At 51.5% G+C, this 21352-nt stretch overlaps 1 protein-coding gene across 3 annotated transcripts in view; it reads right to left on the bottom strand.

Annotated features, from left to right (window-relative positions):
* The window catches only part of LOC144730013 (FERM domain-containing protein 4A-like), a 116629-nt gene that overhangs the window by 45862 nt on the left and 49415 nt on the right, over positions 1-21352 (bottom strand). For all 3 annotated transcript variants that reach the window (XM_078610455.1, XM_078610456.1, XM_078610457.1), the window contains exons 6-7: positions 13155-13211; positions 8153-8175 (exon numbers count right to left, since the gene is read on the bottom strand). In XM_078610455.1, the coding sequence (XP_078466581.1) occupies positions 8153-8175; positions 13155-13211 (80 nt within the window). The remainder of the gene's footprint in view (positions 1-8152; positions 8176-13154; positions 13212-21352) is intronic.

Genomic DNA, 21352 nt, shown 5'->3' with positions numbered 1-21352 from the left:
ATTCCAAAATCCTAGTCCCTGGCCAGAAAGGCAGCCCCACCTATTTTGGCTTCAGCGCCTTTATCAAGCCATCAAGGGACCGATTATGAACAATGGGACCTTTTATATTTATCTACATTTCAGACTGATAAGCCACCCAAGTGGGAGTTGGAGCCACTGTTTAATTCTTTGTTTTGGTGACTTTCCAGATAAGGGACTGCCACAGTTGTCTGCAGCTGGCCAGGCCTCCAGCCATCTGCAATTATTTCGCCTTCACGTGAATCACTCGCGCAACTTTTGTATTGCGCCCGGAACTTTCTTTGGCAGTCCACAGGGTTGGCCACCATCTGGAGGTAATTTTGCAATCAGGCTGTGTAAATCCCTCATTGTATGCAAGGCCCCACAAGGTGTTTATCGGGGAAGCCTGTAAAAGCTATCGCTGCTCCAGCCACACTTGTACCACGACCCTTTGTAAGTCCACTGCTGGTTGAAGACCTCCCCACGCCGTGTCGGGTCATGAAGGTTGTTGACCAGAAGGGTGTCTGTCACAGGACCGGTTCAGATGTCACCACCGACGTTCTCAAGCGGTTAAACAAAATCAACGTAGCCGTGGCCGGGAAAGGAACGCAGCAGATCACTCGGTTTCGTAGCGCACTCTGCTAACCGCTGCACCGCCCCGCTCCAGTACCCAGCAATAATTGTAGAAGCAATGTTCGCTATCGTACACCAGCCTCGCAGCACGATACTGCTCAGGGTGCTCCACTCACAATCGGAAGGCTGCGAGTTTAAATCCCGACCGAGGAATGACTCGGCCCAGCGTCCCTTCGTGGTCGTTAAAACGAGTACTAGGTAGTGGCAAGCCAACAGTAGTCATCCCATAGAGAGAACCGTGGCGTCAATGGGAACGTGCAATCTCCATCACTGGGTCAGGGGTCACCACCGGCGCCGAGTTCCACCTCACCCAGGGTGGGATTTGTATTTAAAGGGTCGACGATGATCTTGGCAGCGAGGTATCAGAGTTTATATTACACCGATCATTTCCAAATAACGATGAGAACACTTCAAATGCCGATTAGGGAACACAGAGTCAACCTGGGGCACAGTTTACACTTGGAACGGAAGGGCTAGGCCTACACTCACGATCCTTAAAACAAATTAATTATTCTGTTATCGCAATGAGCAACTATGGAATGCTTTTACAAAATGCATCTTTTAAAGCAAGGCAATGCAAATCAACGCGGCTTTCCCCATCATGGCCCTCAAGCCCAGAGCTATCCTCCGCTGCCTGCGTTGCTTGATAACGACGTGAAATAAGAGTGAGGGAGATGCTGTGGTGAGCAGACAGCCGTGGTGAGCAGGCAGCTGTGGTGAGCAGACAGCCATGGTGAGCAGACAGCCGCGGTGAGTAAACAGCCGCGGTGAGCAGACAGCCATGGTGAGTAAACAGCCGCGGTGAGTAAACACCGCCGCCGTCTCTCCCTGCACCGCGCAAGGGCCGCGAGTCAGCAACTGGACATTCCATATTCCCATGGCGACGCCAGTCTGTTCACGCCACAGCTGTCGATGGCATCACGCACAGTTGTGCGCACGGATGCTGAACTTCTTTCGCGCCGTATGTAGCCAACCGTGATGATCGCAGAGGAGATGGGTGGGCTGAGTCGACTGAACTTGCGACTTTCTCACAGCGAGTCGAGAAGTCCTGGCAGGACTTGCTACCCTGGCAGGTACTACTAGATGTACAAGTAGTAGTATTAGAGTTGTACATCAACTATAATACTAGCTGATGTCCTAGTAGTAGTAATATAGTTGCCATTTTGTCTGGGATAAATAACAGGGCACAATTAACGGAGCTCAAGCACTCCTCCACCCTAATCTCGGGTGCAGCCCCCCCTGCTGCGTGACCTCGCTGACGTCGTGGGGTCTGAAGCATTCGCGAGGCTCAATCCCAGCAGGGCGAGCCTCATCTGCATGCCAACGAATGTCAAACAAACCGGCTAATCCGTCAACACAGGGCCTGGCTGTGACCAAGATAAATGTTGCTCGACTATCCAGCCCGCCCCAAGAAGTTGGAGTTATTGTGCATGTTTACAAACGCAGCGTGCGTGGGGAAGAGCGAGGGCAGAGTGGTTAGCGTGCCAAGCATGTGATGTGAGAACCAGTCCTGGACCTCTCCTAGGTTGGCTCGACACTAAATAAGTTCTTGGTATCGAGTGGAGACATCAGCATTGGGAAGACAAATGTGGCCGGGCGTGGTGCTGGTTTGAGCCCCGTTTTGGCATTAATCGGTACTCGCTAACTGCACTTGTTCCAACAGTCTATGTAGGCAACACGGGGGACCTTTCTCTTTGTATATGCATCCTTGTATATTTTTGTATTTCGTGTGTACGGTGTGTGCGTGTGTGTCGCGCGTGCATGTGACGTCTGTGGATGGTATCTGCACACGACGTGTGTGTGTGTGGCGACTTTGTCTTCTTGTACATGCTGTGCGCGCGTGTGAATGTGTTGCGAGTTGCAAGGTTCACGCATCGTGTGCATGGCCGAGCGCCCTGTGCCAGCCCCAGTGCTCGCAAACGGCGCTGGGCAGGAGGTGGGGGTCTTTGTCTTCTTGGACGTGGTGCGTTTTCCCTGTGTGCTGTGTTTTTTGTACACTGTGCTGCATACGTGAAGTGCAGTACATACGTGGTGGTAATCACATGCCTACACAATGACCCCCCCAGCAGCTGCCCAGGTGCAATTCCTGCCCACACTGCACCAGCAGCAGCTGCCAATGGAGTTAAATCTCATCTCTGTCTCCCTGGGGCAACTCAGCCTGAAACAGGTAAGGTAGCTGTTGGCATTGATGTGCCCGAGGCCAACAGCTGGGACGGCGTTGTGGCCCCACCACCCCTTGAGTGCCGTGCCGGCCCCGACAGGCGCTCGCTGACAGCGCCCTCCACTCGGCACTTCCAACGCGTCGCTCCTGGGTCAAGCGATGCTGCGCAAAGCACAGCCCCCCCCCCCCCATAAAAAAAAACCTCCGAAGCCAGGCCCGCATATAATACAAACCTCTGTCCCACTCCTATGTTTGCAATTGCCTCTTACATTCCAGAAATATTATTGAGAGCAGCTGAAAATTCACGCTGCCCTGCAGCTGGGGGGGGGGGGCTGGAAAGCAAAACAGGCCCGCTGGGCACGAGCCCCCCCCCCCCGTCTCGGCTACATTTCAAAAGCGGCGAGGGAGCGAGCGAGCGAGCGAGCGAGAGCGAGCGGTCCAGTTAGTTGCCGGGCCCCGCTGAGGACGGACGACTGACCCAAGTGCGGGAGGAATGTGGAATTTCCACCACCACCACGAGCTCAGGGCGCCCCACGGAGATGAAATGCCGCTGCGCCCGTGCGTGATTAAGCGGGGAGACGCTTTGCCCGGACTTTGCAAGTTATTTGAAAGCTCAATCAATGCAACGGCGTTTGAAATCTCTCCTTGACTTTAAGGATTGTTTTTCTCTCACGAGGACCCTGAGAGGTGTATAAATCATTACTGGGTAATCGTGGCGTTTTTGCTATTTTTATATCTTTTTATAATTCCTCATCGAGTTTCTCTTTCACGAGGGGTCCTGCCTTGAGGTGTTTTGACAAAATTGCTTTCGGCGTTTCTTTCATGTGGGAGAAAACCCCACGCCTACGAGGGGATAACTCACAAATTGGTTCCACAACCCCACCTCCTGGCCTCCTCACAGCCCAGTCGGTTTAGAGAGGTCACAGACACGTGTGATGATGATCCACCAACCCTTTACCTCCAAAAGCAATGGATGACAAAACGCTAAATCTCTGCGCGAATCAAAAATAAAATAAAGATTCCAACGGATCGTCTCTCTACCCAAACAACGCTCATCTGCATCGGCAGTCTCAACCAGAGCTGAAACTCCCACAATCCTATGGCCGGAGCCAGTGTCCCCATATAGGCCGCTCGTGAAGACACGGATCAAGAGAAATGCAGAAATACGCGCAAACACACAAACCCCACACGCGGATGGCCATGTGGTGTGACCCCCCCCAGTGTCGCGACTGCTGCTGGGCTTTTATTGCGACGTTAATGTGCGTCCAGAGACCATGCGAAGGACACAACAACTACCCTCGGCTCCTAACACAACAACTTGAATGAGTTTCCCACCTGTCCCTGAGTTTACAGCAGCCCTCCGCTAACAACGCCTCTTCAGTAACACCCATTGCGCATTTGACTGCATCGTGCCGTCAGACCCGTTCTTGTTCGATAGCCAATAAACCGGCCCTCCCTGGACTTTAACAAACTGGTATGTTTGTATACACATTTAAAACCTTAACCTAATCCGTACAACTCTTTAACAAACACGTATTAATGTGCAAACGTTTACACTTCATTGGAGGTGTACTTGTTTACGCTTAAGCCTTTGGGAATGAAACTTCTGAGACATCAGCCACCTGCAAAGCCTTAGCACTTGCACAGACGTTTATATTTGGGTGGCTCAACCCCAAAGCTTAAATCATATGACTGCACAGCAGCAATCATTTAAATAATTACAACTCTTCAAATTACATACAGTACCATTCATCGGAACATAAATAGTCTACAAAACTTCGAAGTGTCTTCCCTGAGGACAGGAACATGGGGAAGTGCTCATTTCCTTTGGAAGCCCTCAAAGTGGTGTAAATTCCACATTCCCATGGCGGGGGCCAGTCTTTCCTTCGGAAAAGAACTATTTCAATAACCACTATTTACTCCCCACAAAGTGATACTACTTTTATTCACCCCCAGGATGATGATGGATGATGATGTTCGCTAAATTCTCACCGTGAGCCGGGTGCTGCGATGACGGTGCCAGCCCTGCCTGACTCCATTATGAGTTTTTTAGTTTGGTGTCCTTCCCCGCACCTCCGATTAGCACGGTTGGCTACGTACGGTGCAGAAGAAGTTCAATACACGCGGAACTCGACTTATACTCAAAGCCACGCTTCTCTTGCCCATAATCGACACACAAATGGGAGCGAAGACCGGCCGACCAAGATTCGCGAAGCACTAAGTCGGCATTGAATGCCAATACTTCCACATGATGTTTCTGTTGTTACACAGAGTGAACTCCTGCATTGCCGCCAAGTGGCTTGCCATTAAGATAATTGCACCGTGCAAGGCTGAGACCACATTCATTTAGCCGGCACGGTCATAGCATGCCCCGCCTAGTACACAGTTAAACCATGGCAACAGAATTACTGCAGCTGAATGTGTATAATACTATGTTCGAGCACATGGGTGCATAAACTGCCTTGAATACAAATGTATGTCAAGACGACACACAATAGCTAACTGTAGTAAAACAGTGAAGAAGTGATGCAAGTCAGAGCAAATGCAGGAAGTTGACATATATCATACACGTGACCAGGATGAATGGTGACCTTCTGATTGACGCAGAACAGATTCGTATCAGTGCACTTCGTTCTGTACCTGGTAGCTGACAACCCAATGGGGATACATTCTTTAATGGCCACGACTTACGATCCCTGCCATTGATGTCTTTCCCGTTGATCGCTTTGCGATGTTTGGGAGATTGGGTGACCTAAGGGCCCCTCTCCCCACTCGCAGCACATTACCACAGCACCACTGGGCCGCGGTGACGAGATGTTAACTCCCTCGCCTGGTATGCAGGAGGTCGTTGGTTCGATCCAGACCCTGACGCCTGCTGTATATTTGGAGTTTGCATGTTCTCCCCGTGGTGGCGTAGAGTTTTCTCCAGGTCCTCCGTTTTTTCCCTCCACATTTATAAACACGCGTTTAGATGATTTGGCTGCTTCTATAAATCCCCACATATGTAAAGCCACTTTGTTGAGCTATCATTCGTGGCCAAGTCGCCTCTAAAAAAGAGCTATATAGCTGAGTGGGCTTCACCTGCTAGATATAATCGTTTCGTTTATTGACATTACCTATTCAAAGCAGCAATTGCAAAAGCCTCTATTGGCAGCGGCCCTGATGTCCCGTTCATACAGTGCCCCACGTGCATCTGTTGCTGCTGCGCATTAAATATTTACTGAGCGTCACCGAGCGGGTTTAATGACGCAATACTCCGAGCTTACAAAACAAAACTCACAACGTACAAATTACAGGCGAGTCAAAAGTCAACGTCTCCCCCCCACTCCTCCAATGGCACGGTAAGCCAAATTTATCGACGTAACTTTACGCTTTCGGTGAATTCGCCAGACAGAGCAAGGCACACCGTGAAACACTGCAAATGCCGAATGTGTCAAAATATTTAAAGTTACGTCAAAGGCGATTAAACAAGGCAGTTACGGAGGCTGGATAGGGGTAGTTTTATTCCCACTTTTCCTAGAACCGTCAGCAAATTGTCTTTGGCTCTTACGAGTAGTGGGCTTTTAAACCGACTTTAAAAATCAAAACTTGTATCTCTTTGCTCAAACGAGCGAGAGGGGGAAGGGGGGGGGTGTCCATCTCTGTCAGTGGCCATGAACCAGGGGTCAAAATTCCACATTCATATGAAAGGGACCTGTATCTCCACAGGATAAGTGCTTGTTGACTTGCCACAAAATCGATGTTCATTTTGTCAGCCCCAAAGTGATGATGGGCTTCAGGAAACTGTGCTTACCCTCGACTCTTAAACGCAGTACTTGCACAATAACTTTATGCGACGATCATTGCAGCTTTACCACGTGCTCCTGTTCTGCCGCACGCCGAGTCTCCATTGCAATTATGATGGCAGCACCAAGGTCACATGTTCTTAACCGCCAGGTTGTTTTCATATTTTTTTAAAGCACTTCACGAGAAGAATGTACAATTGCATTTTTTGTTCAAAGCTGCGTTAACAAACTGGGAGGTACATCTGGACATCTTTGAGCTCCCACTGGCCACCAGTGAGGAGCTGTGTACACAGTTGTACAACTCCCACACTCACAGCGGCTGTGGTCGCCTTGCTGCCACACAACATTGGAAGGCGGTGGAGTAACACATCTCCCTTCCATGGTCGACAAATATCGATTACATCGCTTTAAATTATATTGAAAACAAAGACGTGGCCGGATAGTTATACTCCTGCGATTCATATGTCAGTGGAATTAGCCAGCAATCGTGAGAGCCTGGGTTCAAATCCCATTCCAAGCTCAAAGCAGGTTCTCATGAACCGAGAGTCTGGTGGTCTAAGCCCAGTCTGAGGCATTCGTAATGCATTCCAGACCCCCAATACAAATGATGAAGCCTCATTCTTTAATCACCAATAATCCTTATCGTGGGTCTTTGTCCAACATCCTTCAGTGGAATCCCTCACACGGCCACTTAAGCATGGGCCGTGTTGTTGATGAAATCCTGTCCACTCGCCTCTCCCTGCGACTAGGGGAACACACGGTGGGTGTGGTGGGTGCTCTCCAACGAGACAAGCCAGCTCTTCAAACTAATCTGCAGCAGCACCGGGGGCCGACGGGGGGAGGAGGGGGGCAGCGGAGGGGAATGTGACGTTCATTTTAAACAAACGTCAGACCGGCCAATTTAAACGGCGACGTTTTCCAAAACAGCGCGCGGGGCCCTCTCCGCGCACAGGCGCACGCAACTTGTCATCATTCCCCTCCGTCGGAGATACTCAACGATAGCAACAACATAGCGGCTTCTGGCCTCGAAGCTTTCCCCCCCCTCCACCCCCCCAACTAATGCAGCCTCCACCCATGTGGTCAGAGGACTTGGCTCGACCATCGCTATATCGCAAGTTCAATTCCTGGTTGATGTCGGCTCGTCCAATCATCTCTCCGCGACTGATAAAATTATCAGGAGCACCACTTTTCAAAAGACACGGAAAGGCTGTTCCCACGTGAACTGATCCCCTACCACGGAGATGTCGAATTTCCACCGCTGGCTCAGTGGAGAAGGGCACCGTGCAAAGGGCGCTGGCCACATCGTGGCCTTCCTCTCGCTCTCGCACCTTCGTCAACGCACCAGCTCGTCACAGAAACGAACCGCTGTTGACACTGCCCCAGGTCATCGCAGCTCCGTGCCAGAGACGCGAGACCACACATCACGCCGGGCCACAACTCCTCCACGCTTGCGGGGCCGCCGAGAGCTCCCCGTGCAAACAAGCAGTAGCGCTGCAGTGGTGTGCGGTGGGTACACGGTCACACAGCAACACGGAAACGAGTGTTAATAGATGTCTGGTGGGGGAAATGCAAATACCTTGTGTAGTCGCCTTTAGCCTCCTGCAAAACAATAAACACAGCAAAGGGTTTTAATCATCAACATAGCAAACATGCAAACACACACGGCAAACACGCACACATACAGCAATCGCGCACGAGACAACGCACATCAAGATCTGGGTACAGTGGCACTCTTTCAATCCCCCCCACCCCCGCACACTGGAGGCAGGGTTGGTGGATCACGCAGAGATCAACACGTGTGCTGCATGAACTCTAGACCTGCCGAGTCGCCCCAAATTCATGACTTGAGCCCAAAACGTCCCAGGAGCTTCTAGGCGAGCGCCCCACCCACAGCACCATGCCACCAGGTAGGCATGCCACAGACTGGAGGGGCATGCCACAGACTGGAGGGGCATGCCACAGACTGGAGGGGCAGCACAGCCGATTCTGCCGATGCCACGAGACCCGCTCGCGCCATTACTTCAATATCCACCCCTACGGTGTTCCTCCGTTTGGCTTCAGGCCCTTCCTGCCTTGGTAGCCCATCCCTGGGTGGCGGTGGCAGAACTCTCCGCTCTCATGGACACAAGCCCCACTCATCACAACCTGCTCCTCCAATGCTTCTCTTGAGACAACACGGCTGTAGCATTACAAGCATTTACTCCAAGGACCTGAGGCTTATATTCTAGTTTGCTTTGTTAAAGAGTCCAGCAGCACAGTGACCAATAGAGTAACAGGCATCATTCCTGCCACTCAACACTAAAAGAATCCCCCTCTCTACGGGTTGCATAGCGGATCCGGCGAAGCTCGCCCAGCCCCTGTGCTGCATCAGGCCCCACGCTAGCCAGGCACACGCGGCATCCACACCTGGCGTACGCGATACCCCTGCCTGCCGGGACGCTCCGCTGACAGCAAGCGCGCGCAGACGAAACCGTACACTTGAGCCAGATTCATAAATTAAGCAACGGCTGATGAACTATTGACGAAACGTCCTTTTGTGGGCGCCTCCTGGGTCACGCGCTCAAAGGGCCCCCCCGCCCCCCCGTTGTGAAGCGGAGTCGAGAGCGGCCCCCACCATCGCGCACCGCAAAGCCGCGTTGTTCCGCATCTCGGAGCGCCCGGGGGAATTGAGCTGTCACCGCTCGGACGCACGCGAGGGGTGCACCACCTCTCCTCTCCTCTCCTCGGCGAACGCGAAACTTTTGCCTGCGGGTCAAATCCCTGAACGGCAGCAGCGCCTCCGAAACAGCCAATCGCGTTAAAGCGGTCAGCGTTGGAGCAGCACGGGGTTCGTATCTTCCTTGCTTTTTTAGAAACGTGGGGTGGGCTGGCGGATCGCGCAGATCTCCGTGCGCTCAAGTGATCAGGAGGTGGCAGTGCAGCAAGTGGGTTGCTGCATTGTTGTGTGTGGACGGCTTGAATGCGTTCCCCCTGGCAAACGTTGGTTCCCTCCGGGTGCCGTCTGTGTCCTCACAAGTGCATAACGCGCAGAGAGAAATTGGTGAAATATCCCAAGGCGAGGCTCTTATAGCAAGGAGTGTTTGGATGAATTGAAGCTCCGCCAGACGAATAAAGGACATTACGGTAATTACGATTACAATAAGGAAATATGAGCACGTGTGTGTGCGTGGTTACTACACACACACCACCCAAAGGGAGAACGCTTACAAGCACACGGAGATATCGGTACGAACGCAAAGCGTGCTGTTCGAATCTGAAGCCCTCAAACAAAGGCAGAACCGAATGTGGAGCGACCCTCAAGGGGAGAATCACAAAACCCGCCTTGGAACCCTTTCAGAGTCTAATCTTGCGTCTACTAAACACACGTGCTTCACTTGCAGCATGTTTGCATTGGCCGAGACCATCAAACTTGGCAACAACAAAACACGTACAATGTAACCGCTCTTGGCCAAACATCTCAATGCAGAAACATGTCCTGCACATTTCCCAAAATGGGATCACACACATGGCAGCCCCTCCCATTAGCACCGTTGGCTACGTACGGTGCGAAAGAAGTTCAACGTCCATACACGGCAACATCGCCCACCCCCCTGCAGTGAAACCTTGGCAGGACCCTCCTGTAAATGAGTCCTGCGACTCAGCGAGGTGTGCGTGGGTAGACAAGTGTGTTCGTAGTAAGACGACTGATGCGTCTTGGGCAGGTGAGCAGGAGTCGAACCCAAGGTGGTTTCTCAGCGTTGCTGGCTCAGGTTGGCTCCCGCGAGCCATCTCCTGACATCGGGTATCAGTTTACAACCACTCAGAGAGCTCCAAAGTTTACCAAACCATTTCCTAGAGCTAAATACATTCCAGCCCTTACACGTGAATATTGAACAAAGGTGTGCACTGTGTCTAAATGCAGACGGAATGTTGTTAAACAGAAATGAGAGCGCACGCGCGCTCACACACACACACAAACACAAGTGTACACCCCCCATTTAAACACTCAAACTCGAGCACACACGTACAACATCACACACAGAGAGAAACAAAGCTCCCCTGTCACTGCCTCACAGACTGTTGAGCTGGGTGCTGTTCGCGGGTACCTATTAAGGCTGGCAAGGCACACCACGTGGCTCGTGCGGCGTCGCACAACGGCTGATCGGTTACACACCGAACCAGGGACTCGTTTACAGCTGAGTCTACTGTAGATGGCTCGGAATCAAACCTCGGTTGCCGGGATGACACTGCAGCGATGCGTGATCCACTACACCGCCCCAAACACACAAGACAAAGACAAATATCTCCCCCTCCCATATAGCCTTTAACTGAGCGTTAGGGCAAGTGCTGTTCGCGAGCACTATGAAGGCCGGCAGGAAACACCAAAGGGTGGGTGGCTAACACCCATCTGTGTCTCCCCAGCGCTGAGGTTTTCTGTACACCACACCAGATACTCATTTCAGGCCGAGTCAATCTAGTGGAGGCTCAAGACCGGTTCAGATATTCGACTCGAACTCGGGTCACCGGGTTCGTAGAGCGACACGCCAACTGCTGCACTACCGCTCCTCTCACACACACACACAGATGTGTACACACACAGACACAATCACATACACGCTCTCCTTATGCATCAAAATCCCACTTAACCTTGCAGTCTGGTTAAGCGCAACAAAGCGAACCAAATAAACCCTGACAGTACAAACACGTTGCCGGTCTCAAGGTTTGTTTATGGAAAGCACCCTCCAGTCAAATCTCTACCCAGAAACGCCACACTGAGCATCTATAACTCTTCATCTCCGCCAGGGTTGTTCGGCCAATAGCCTTATTGAGTGTTCATGTATGGAATATAATTACACCTAATTCACGGTCACTTTCACGTTGTATCGCATGCATCATTTGACTTGTGCCCTATATATATGCTAAAAGCAAGATAATATCTTTCCCACGCAAGGTGGATTTCCATCAGCTGCCAAACAACTATGCCAGCCAAGAAATAACATCAAAGGATAAGTGCCATTATAAAAAAAGGTCAACTCAGGCTTTTAGCAACAGAGAGAGTGGCTGTGTCTGCAAGAGAGGCACAGAAGGCAGAAGCACCACTGCACACAGACAGAGGGAAACTCCCCACACAAGCCCCATGCAATAACGGTGGCTTAGACGGAGCTCAGAACATGCATTTGCCCCAACATGGGCATTGTGGGGTGAAATATAAGAATTATTAGAGGCCATTGTGGGGTTTTCTTTAGTTTTAAAGATCTGGGCGTTTAAACATCATGATCTTCCGTTACGCACCGATTACTCAAGGAGCAATCTCGTTTGTATCGTCATCAAAACCCACGTGATGATGATCGCCGTGGTGCTGCAGATCGTCTGGTTGACAAAGCCACAACAACCACAATGGTGTATTAAAGTAAAACGTCACAGCCGCCTGCCGCCAATCGACTGCTGGATCAAGGCCTCGCCACGTCGTGTCAGTCCTGGGGGTGTTGGGCTCAGGACCGGTTTCGCCACTGATGTCAGCCGTGGCCCAAAATCTAAATGCAGGTCACCGCACTAACCACCCCCAATGTTTGACATGCATGTCTAGTCATTTATTTTACTCAGGAATGGTCACTGAGTCTCCGTACCGGTTTGTTTTTCAGAACGGCCTTGCTTATATTTTCCCTCCCCAATTGAACCTTAAGGACTATTTCGTATGTAGAAATAAATTGGTTTAGCTGTAGAATAATCACACGCAAGGAGTAAGAGCTCAGCTCTACAGATGCGAGTCATGATCCCACTTGCTGCACTGTCATCTCCTGGCCATCTCACAGCCCAGCAGATCTGGAGGATCACAGCACGTCGACAATGATGTCCCACCAACTGCGCATCCAGAGCGCTGGGATTTAGAAAAATGCAACTGAGACCGCAATAAACACAAAATAGGAATCACGAAAAATGTGTCTCCATACCGAGGATGTGGTTCGCGGAGAATTACTGCAACCCTTTTGTGGTTTGGGAGTATCTGGTTAATTCCAAAAATGTTCAGTGAGACATTAATGAAACATCTCAAGCAGGACTCCCGCCTGTGAAAAGTCTCCGCTCATAAATGGATCGTCGTTATTGCTCGTATCTTATTCACCTTTGTATCCACTTGAACCAGATGGCAGTGCTTTATGCTTTGAGCAGGGTCCCATGGTTCATATGGAGCGATCTTGCCAATAGCGTCTGTTAAAGCCACCGGCAATTGTTTAACAAGTCTGACTCTGCTGATGAGACATGGAAGGTTAAAACTAGTCTAGAGTTTGCCTACTTTAATCAAATGCTTCGTTAAAATAATTGTCTGGAAAACGAACAGATGGACTAACATATAATGTTTATTTTTTAGTGGAGACAGAACAGAGTTAACACGCGCTTGCTTTTAGCAGATGGCACACTCCTCGCGATAACAATGATTGCATTGCACTAAACATACATGAGCGAGCAGGTGTGGCGACTCCACACAAGCCGAGCGACGCAGTGGCCAGCACCGCCGAGCACCGGCAGGTGAGGCGGCCCCACACAGATGAGGCCCTACACAGGTGCGTGTGCGCGTGCACGAACGGCGCAACGCCTCTCACCTGCAGCGCGTACGCGGTCAACGCAAACGCCGTCTCGGTGTCCACTTCGACCTGGCCCTGCACGGCACGGAGGGGGACACAAGGGAGCAGCGGCAGCAGCAGCAGCACGGGCGAGAGCTGAACACCGACTCGCACAACACAGATCTCTACCCCCCCCACCAGCCCTGCCGCACGCAGAAGATGAACCCACCCAGAGGCGCCGGCCCAGGGGAGGAGCCAGGACTGTTCCATTTTCAACCGGTGGGCAGGGGAGCAAGGGGGGGGTGAGATGTTGGGGGATGTGGAGAGTTCTTACTCACTTGGTAGGGCTCGCCTCTTGCTGACGTGCGCAACTTTGCACGCAGCGGTAGAGACCGCAGGGTAAACTAGGCTCTGCCTGGTCGCATAGGGTATGGGGCCGATGCTCATCTCTGTAAGCTGCTCTCTGAGACATTGGTGGGAATTCCACATTGCCATGGCGGTGGCTAGTTTTTCCACTGGACAGCCAACGTTGAATTCCCATAAAGTGAGAACAGTTTATTCTACCCCAGATGAACAGTCCGATTTAAACCTGACCAGGATGTTAACTTGCATGCGGTGGGTCTACTCGCGGAACAATGAATTCTGCGTCCGATTTTGGTGTTCGCTTATCGGGCACGGCACAGAATTGCTCATAAATATTGTGTGACATGTTTGTTAATTTAGGTCCAAAGCTGTCTGTGGCTTAATACCATCAGAACACGTGGCCATGAATGATAATTTGAGCATCACCTGCATTGTTATCAGCAGAATACCACAAAACATGAACCTAAAACTCAAGCAAATTATTACAATTGAACGGCATCGCTTATAGCCTGTGGCGCATCGGGATCTACGGGTGAAATGCATCTTGCAAGTGTAAATTATTGTTATTATTATATTTAACTATCAGGCAGCTAAAATAAAAAAGCTGGGAATACAGGAAAGACATTGTGCATTTGTTATGAGTAACAGATGTGGGATCTGTGCAGAAGGAAGGAAGCGATGGCGGGGTGCGGTGGCAGCAACTGGCAATCTTTAAGAGTAAATCAAGAACTAATATTAAACTATAAACTATTTTTATTTTACCAGGTAAGGCCCACTGAGCTATCTAGCTCTTTTCAGAAGCGACCTGGCCACAAATCATAGCCCAATGAAGTGGCTCATTGCGGAAATGTATAGCAGCCAAATATTTTAAATGCATGATTCAGAATGTGAGGGGAAAAACCGGATGACCTGGAGAAAAATCCACGCGACCACGGGGAGAACATGCAAACTTCAAATATACAGCAGTAGGCGTCAGGATCAGGATCGAACCCACGACCTCCTGTACAGCAGGCGAGGTAGTTAACATCTCACCACCGCAGCGGAAAACAGACATTCTGCCAAGGTGGAGCAGTTACCAAACGGGACTTCCAGACATCCCCGCTTAGTCCTCTCTGCCGGGGGAAGTTAAAACAGCGCTGCTGCTGCTGTTACTGCTGCTGCTGCTGTTACTGCTGCTGCTGCTGTTACTGCTGCTGCTGCTGTTACTGCTGCTGCTGCTGTTACTGCTGCTGCTGCTGTTACTGCTGCTGCTGCTGTTACTGCTGCTGCTGCTGTTACTGCTGCTGCTGCTGTTACTGCTGCTGCTGCTGTTACTGCTGCTGCTGCTGTTACTGCTGCTGCTGCTGTTACTGCTGCTGCTGCTGTTACTGCTGCTGCTGCTGTTACTGCTGCTGCTGCTGTTACTGCTGCTGCTACTGCTGCTGCTGCTGTTACTGCTGCTGCTGCTGCTGTTACTGCTGCTGCTGCTGCTGTTACTGCTGCTGCTGCTGCTGTTACTGCTGCTGCTGCTGCTGTTACTGCTGCTGCTGCTGCTGTTACTGCTGCTGCTGCTGCTGTTACTGCTGCTGCTGCTGCTGTTACTGCTGCTGCTGCTGCTGTTACTGCTGCTGCTGCTGTTACTGCTGCTGCTGCGGCAACTTTCGTGAATCCACCCAGGGGTAGCGATGGGTTACACGGCGGTGAGTCGAGAGGCAGTCCCGCAAGTGGTGGAGTAAAGTGTGGGCACTTCCAGCTCTTCCAAGACATCCGGCCAGCGCGGAAGAGGAGGCCAGACACCCGTGGAAGTGGGCTCTCACTCTGGAGCGGGCACTTTCAGGTCTGCGCCTTTACCTCGTTTTACATTGAAAAGCATTTCCTTTGAGATGACCGTGTTTACGTGTACGCGTGTGTGCGTGTACGTGCGTGTGCGTGCGTGCACGTGCGTACGCATGTGCACGTACGTGCGTGTACGTGCGTATACATGTGTGTGCATGTACGTATGTGCGTGTACGTGTGTGCGCATGTGTGTGCCTGTGCGTGCGTACGTGCGTGCGTACATACGCACGTGTGTGCGCGTGTACGTGCGCGTACGTGCGTGTATGTGTGTGCGCGTGTACGTGCGCGTACGTGCGTGTATGTGTACGTGCGTGTACGTGCGTGTACGTGTGTGCGCGTGTACGTGCGCGTGTACGTGCGCGTACGTGCGTGTATGTGTGTGCGTGTACGTGCGTGTATGTGACTGCATGTTTGTAAGTGTGTGTACATGTGGGGAGCAGCAGTAGAAGTGGTTCGTGCACTGCACGACAAACCCGACCACCCGAGTTAGATTCCTGCTAACGATCAATAACAGTGGTTATCTGCACCAGACCTGGGCTTCCCCTAGGTCGACTAAGCCTTAAATAATGACGTGGTACTTCGTGTACACATCAGCACTTGGGAGAACAAAGGCGGGCCGGGCGTGGTGCTGGAAACCCACCCCCTCGTGTGCCTTCGTAAGTGCCCGCTAATAGCCATGTTGGGGGAGCTTTGTCTTTTTCGTACGTGTGAGCATGTCTGTCCGTACGCGTGCATGTGTGTATATGCTGCACCCCGTCTGCGTGTGGATGTGCTCGCATTGTCCTTCCCCGCACTTCGGAATAGCACGATTGGCTACGTACGGTGCAAAAGAAGTTCAACACACATACATGTACGTGTGCGTCTGGGGATCCGGAGGCTGGAACGTGCTTATACCGTCGTCATAATCATCATAATCATCATCCAAGCTGTGGGGAGTCTCGACTCCAGCCAGCCACCGTAAGAGCCGAAAATGAGTTAAAGAGCAGCAGCGGCAGCGATTCGCAGGGCGCGCCGCTAATCCCCGCAGCTCCCTCCCTCCCTCGCCCCGGGCTCCGCGCCAACTCAATTACTGCGCGCGATGCTTTTAAGGTGGAGAGAGAAGGGTGCCCCCCCCCCCCCCCGAGTGCCCCCCCCCCCCCCCCGAGTGCCCCCCCCCCCCCCCCCGAGTGCCCTCCCCCCCGTGCTTTGCGCTCAGAACAGCGCTAATGTTGTGGCCCTTTGTTAAATGCAGCCCACCAGTGCTCGCTGTGCAGCATTGCTGCTGCTGCGGATTTTTATATCTTTCAATGAACAGTGCCCCCATAGTTTAGACTGAGTGCTCTCACCAATAACATCTAGTGACCCGGGTAGCAGTTGTTTAACACGCCTTCTGACGCTGATGATGAGACCGAGACATTTCAAAACCGGTGCAGGGCTGGCTTGCTTGCTTAAACAAATGCTGATGGATAATAATGGTCTTTAAAGCCAAGGACTAAAATATGTTTTAGTCCTTCAGCCTTTACAAAAGTTTTTAGCCGTAACGTCCAACAGTTTGAGTGCTTGTTCCACTTAACCAGGTTGTGTGCACAGGCGTCATCATCGTCATGCTCATAATCTAATCAAGATCAATTAATCAGTCGCTCTTTGTGGGAAGCCGAGGGTGGTTATCCAGTAGAGACTGGCCCGCGCCATAGGAATGTGAATTGTTGCCACTCAGAGCTGGCAATGGATACGAGTATTTGTCCAATGCTCCATTTAAACGGTAGAGACTTTTAGATTTTGATTTGCAAACTCCGTAGAGAAGCACAACTTCAGTCGAACTAAAAATGAACACGAGTGGACTGATGAACGCCGTCAGATCAGCATGGAGGCCGCACCGCTGAGATTCTGAGTCTGCATCTCCAGCCACTGACCACTTTGGTGAAGCCTTGACGTTTGTTCAAAATTGATATACTCAGCTCAGCCGCTATTGACTTTGTTTAATGTACACATTGAGATTTTTTTTCTAACTTTAATTAGCCAACTGTAAGAAGGGTAAAATATTTTAATTATCTTTAATTGTATAAATGTACTGGATAGGTGACATGCAGAGAATCACTCCATAGAGAGAGCAAAGAAGAAGGAGCAGCGTCTACTGTGGAATGACAGAGGCCAATTGAATTTACGGCAGAAACCGTAGTTCAGTTTCTGAAGCTCCCGGCACGTGGACTCAAACGTCGGACACGGCGCAGAACGACGACACACGGCACGGCCGGACAGCGCATCGGTGATCTACGGAGCAGCAGCAGCAGCAGCAGCGCGACCACGAGGACCCACGCAGGGCCAGGAGCGGCCGCTCCAGGGTGGCCTCGCTGGGCCTCTCCCCGATGCGACGTGCGCCTCCTCTGGATTGGAAAACCTCGATCAGAAAAACAAAACTAATTTTCTAAAAGCTGCGATCAGTCTGATCACTGGGCGAAGACCAACATCTGTATATTCGTCCTGCTTTAATCTTTGGGTGCTGGAACCCAATTTATTTTATTCAAGACTCTCAGCGGTGCCAAGCCCAGTTCTTGGACACGGCCATTATGAGCTCCCCCCCTACCCCCGTGCCAACCGGAAAACCTCGGAAGCACAGACCGCTCGCACAGACACCACCACCTCGCCCCCACGCAAGCAAAACAGTGCTCTCCGCAGGCCGCCCGTGTTTGCTCGAGGTGCCCGTTGTTTGAGTTGGAAACGCATGAAGGCCCCCTCCAGTGGGAGGACATGCTCCCCAAGCGCTTCGCTCCAGCGTGCAGGAACGTTGGTGAAACGAGCGGGGGGAGGCACGTGCGTGCACGTGGAGCTCACCGCTGAGAAACGCCAGCCCGATGGCTCGGGGGGGGGAGGCAAACGTGTGACGAGAGAGGAGCCATTGCATCCACCCGGCTCTAACATCATCATCCATTGGGTTCCGGCTACCGCCTGCCAACGTCCGGCTACGAATTGCTGGTTTTCCCCAGGAAAAAGTATGGTTCCCTCTTCTGGGGTGATGAATCAAAGTGAACATGTAGGAATGGCAAGAGGAAAGGCCAATCCATTAAATGAGCCAACACCTTTAAATATTATTATGGATTTTAATATTATTTTATTACTACGCTTGTTTACCCTGGGAAGCCCTGCCAAGTTTCATGACTCTTTTAGGAGGGTCCTGCCAAGTTTTTGAAGTAGGGAGGCGATGAATGCTAAGCTTTAACCCAGGTGAGCAAGAGACCGATCAAATTGAGTAAATTATTACCGTCACGTCGGCACACATAGTATGCACTCTTGCACAAACCACCGGGGGAGCTCTCACGTGCACCGCGAAGCACACGACGCGCTGTTTGTGGGTAATACGCCGGCCCGCAGTGTTAACCGGGGCGGCCGCTCGGCTCGAACCGCAGACGGCGAGACGTTGTGGAATCGCTGGCCGTGTTGACCTGCTGACTCCACCTCTAGGTGCCCGCAAGCCGGCGAGTGATCGCAGCACGTGGCATCGTGCGCACACGGACCGCCGCTGAGGCAGAAATGAAGGCGCAAATTCCTAGCGGCCGCCAAAGCGTCGCCAGGCAGCCAGGCGAGGGAGGGCGCGGCAGCGCCGCCAACGGCCCCGCGTCGTGGAAGCTCGCACGACGGACGGGCGAGTGAGTCGGTGAGCGTGCGGGCGAGCGAGAGGTTGAGCCAATAGGCGAACGAGTGGGTTCACGAGCGGGCAAGTGAGTGGGCTAGCGAGCGGGCGAGTGAGTGGTTGAGCAAATGAGCGAGCGGGTGAGTGGTTAAGCGAGCGGACGAGAGAACAGCAACTGGATGGGGGAGCCTGGGGTCGGCCATCCTGGGTGTAAGGGTGGACGTGAGGTGACGAAGGCTTTGTTCTCCGTGGCCCCTGCCTCCTCCTCCTCCTCCCGGGGGAGCCGGGGCCTGAGTGAAACGAGTCTGGCTGCTGCTGCTGCTGCTGTGGCCCCAGGTGACTTTTCCGAGCGTTCGCCAGCATCTGAACAATGCATGTACGTTGAACTTCTTTCGCACCGTACGTAGCCAACCGTGCTAAATCGCACAATGCTGGCCCCGCACATGCGGCACACAGCTCGCGTCCGACAAGGCAAAGCGGAAGTCAGGAGGACGAGGAGTGCGGTGGCAGTGGGACACAGGGCAGTTCCTAGACAGAATTGGACGTGCAGCAGCACCTTGATCCCTTTGCCCAACCCCGAGGGCTCGCAGCGCCACAATGGCCGCGTTGTCTCGCCCGCCGCACCGCGGGACAAATCTCCCCTCTCTCTCCTCCTTCCCTCACACTGCTGCACTGTGGAATTACCTTCCATTGTCTCTCCCCCCCGCCACCTACCCCCGAGTTCTTATGATTTTACTCGATTCAAGAAAAGCAAAAGTGTCAATTTTAATGCAGCACCTGTAATGTATTACTCGAATCTGAAAAAAAAATGGACAGACGTGTCGTCACATTATAACTCTGCTTGCAGCGTGCAGTGGGATTACCGTTGCTTGGCACGTAACGGGCGCGATTACTTTAATGCGAGATTACTAATTCAGGGACGTCCACCGAAGAGATGGAGGTGTGACATCGGTTCACGTGCAGGTGACGGATACATTTCCGCATCTCAGGAATCGTCGTGAGAGGTGGTGGTGGTTGTGGGAGGCCTTCCTCCAGCAGTGGGTTGTTCATGGCTGATTATATTTTTTTTCTCTCATATTTTATTGTTTGACTTTTTTCAAAATGTTCCAAAATGTATCTAAGAGGGGGAAGTGGAAGAGTCGGAAGCTTGGGTTTGCTTAAGGACAGCAGCAGCCGCAGCTAATGCACATCGATCACTCTCCTAGGGCCTCCAGCCACAGCACAATGCTCTCATGTCTTGGTCTAACTCAACCTCGTGCCTTAACCACAACAAAGTGATGAGAAGCGTAATCATTACAAAAAACTATACTTCCAAAATGCCAAATACATATTCATACTACATTACTGCTAAACAGCGAGCCGATCAGTGATCAGACAATCCGTACGCTCCACCTAGCACTGCGCGCAGCCTGGTTCACGGCGCGTCGCACGCGATGCAACAACACAATCACGCAACGACACAATGACGCGGGATGAGTTCAACGTGGGTCGCCAGCCACTGACAAAATTAGCCGAAATCAATAACTACAGACTGGCTCCAAGCATATGACCTCGTTGTTAAATGTTCAAATGTGCGTGAAGACCCGACAATGCCACGTACAGCTCTCTCTCTCTACATGTTTATAATGTTCGTGCTCACTACAGAAATTACTGAACATCACGGTGCGATTGGAACTTGAACAAATAACCTTCGGAAGGTGGAAGAAAAATGTGTCAGTCGATCTTACGACGCCTTACATGCATTAACATGTTTATGTACATGGCACTGCATAGTTAGCCCACTCAACAATCCCCATTGTGCCCATTTCAAGGGATGAGTTCTGAAAGACTGGCTTTGTGTCTCACTAGTGTACAAACCTAAAACACAATGGGCGTATTTCCAATGGTGGCAAAAAGTTGCACTTTTGCGTTCTGACGCCATTCCAGAGTGAAGGTATGCTACGTTCATATTTTTTTTAATTTTGGTTTTAAATTTCCTGGACAGAATCGCAGCCTCTCGGAATGTACGCATCAAGCTCCGTTCCGCGTAATAGAATAACGCTTTCTGAGAAAAGCCGAGGCAGAGATAATATTTTGGAATTATAAAAAATGTAATGCAGCTGGATGAGTGGGCCACAAGCTGGCCCAAGCCCCCGCATGCACCTGCTTATCACCGCGCCGTTAATTAAGCATCTCAACACAATCAGTGTCCCTCATTTCACTTAAGTGGGTGTGCAACGGTGCTACGGACCCTGCAACCCGAGTTCGATTCCACAACGGCGTTTCTCCCACCTGCACCAACTTGCACTGCAATTTCACGAGAAGATATTGCTTGGCCATGAATGTTACAAAATTTCAGTGACAAAATCATAGCCTTACTCATGACCAACACAGTGTAGGGGAGTTATTTAAATGTGGCCAGGTATCCAGCCATATTGCTTCTGCCATTCCCGTGATCTGGATCATCCTTGAA

Source organism: Lampetra planeri, chromosome 34 (assembly GCF_965212315.1).
Source record: "Lampetra planeri chromosome 34, kcLamPlan1.2.h2, whole genome shotgun sequence".
Lineage (NCBI taxonomy): Eukaryota > Metazoa > Chordata > Hyperoartia > Petromyzontiformes > Petromyzontidae > Lampetra > Lampetra planeri.
Note: the sequence above shows the minus strand (reverse complement) of the source record. Positions and strands in the feature narration are given on the sequence as shown.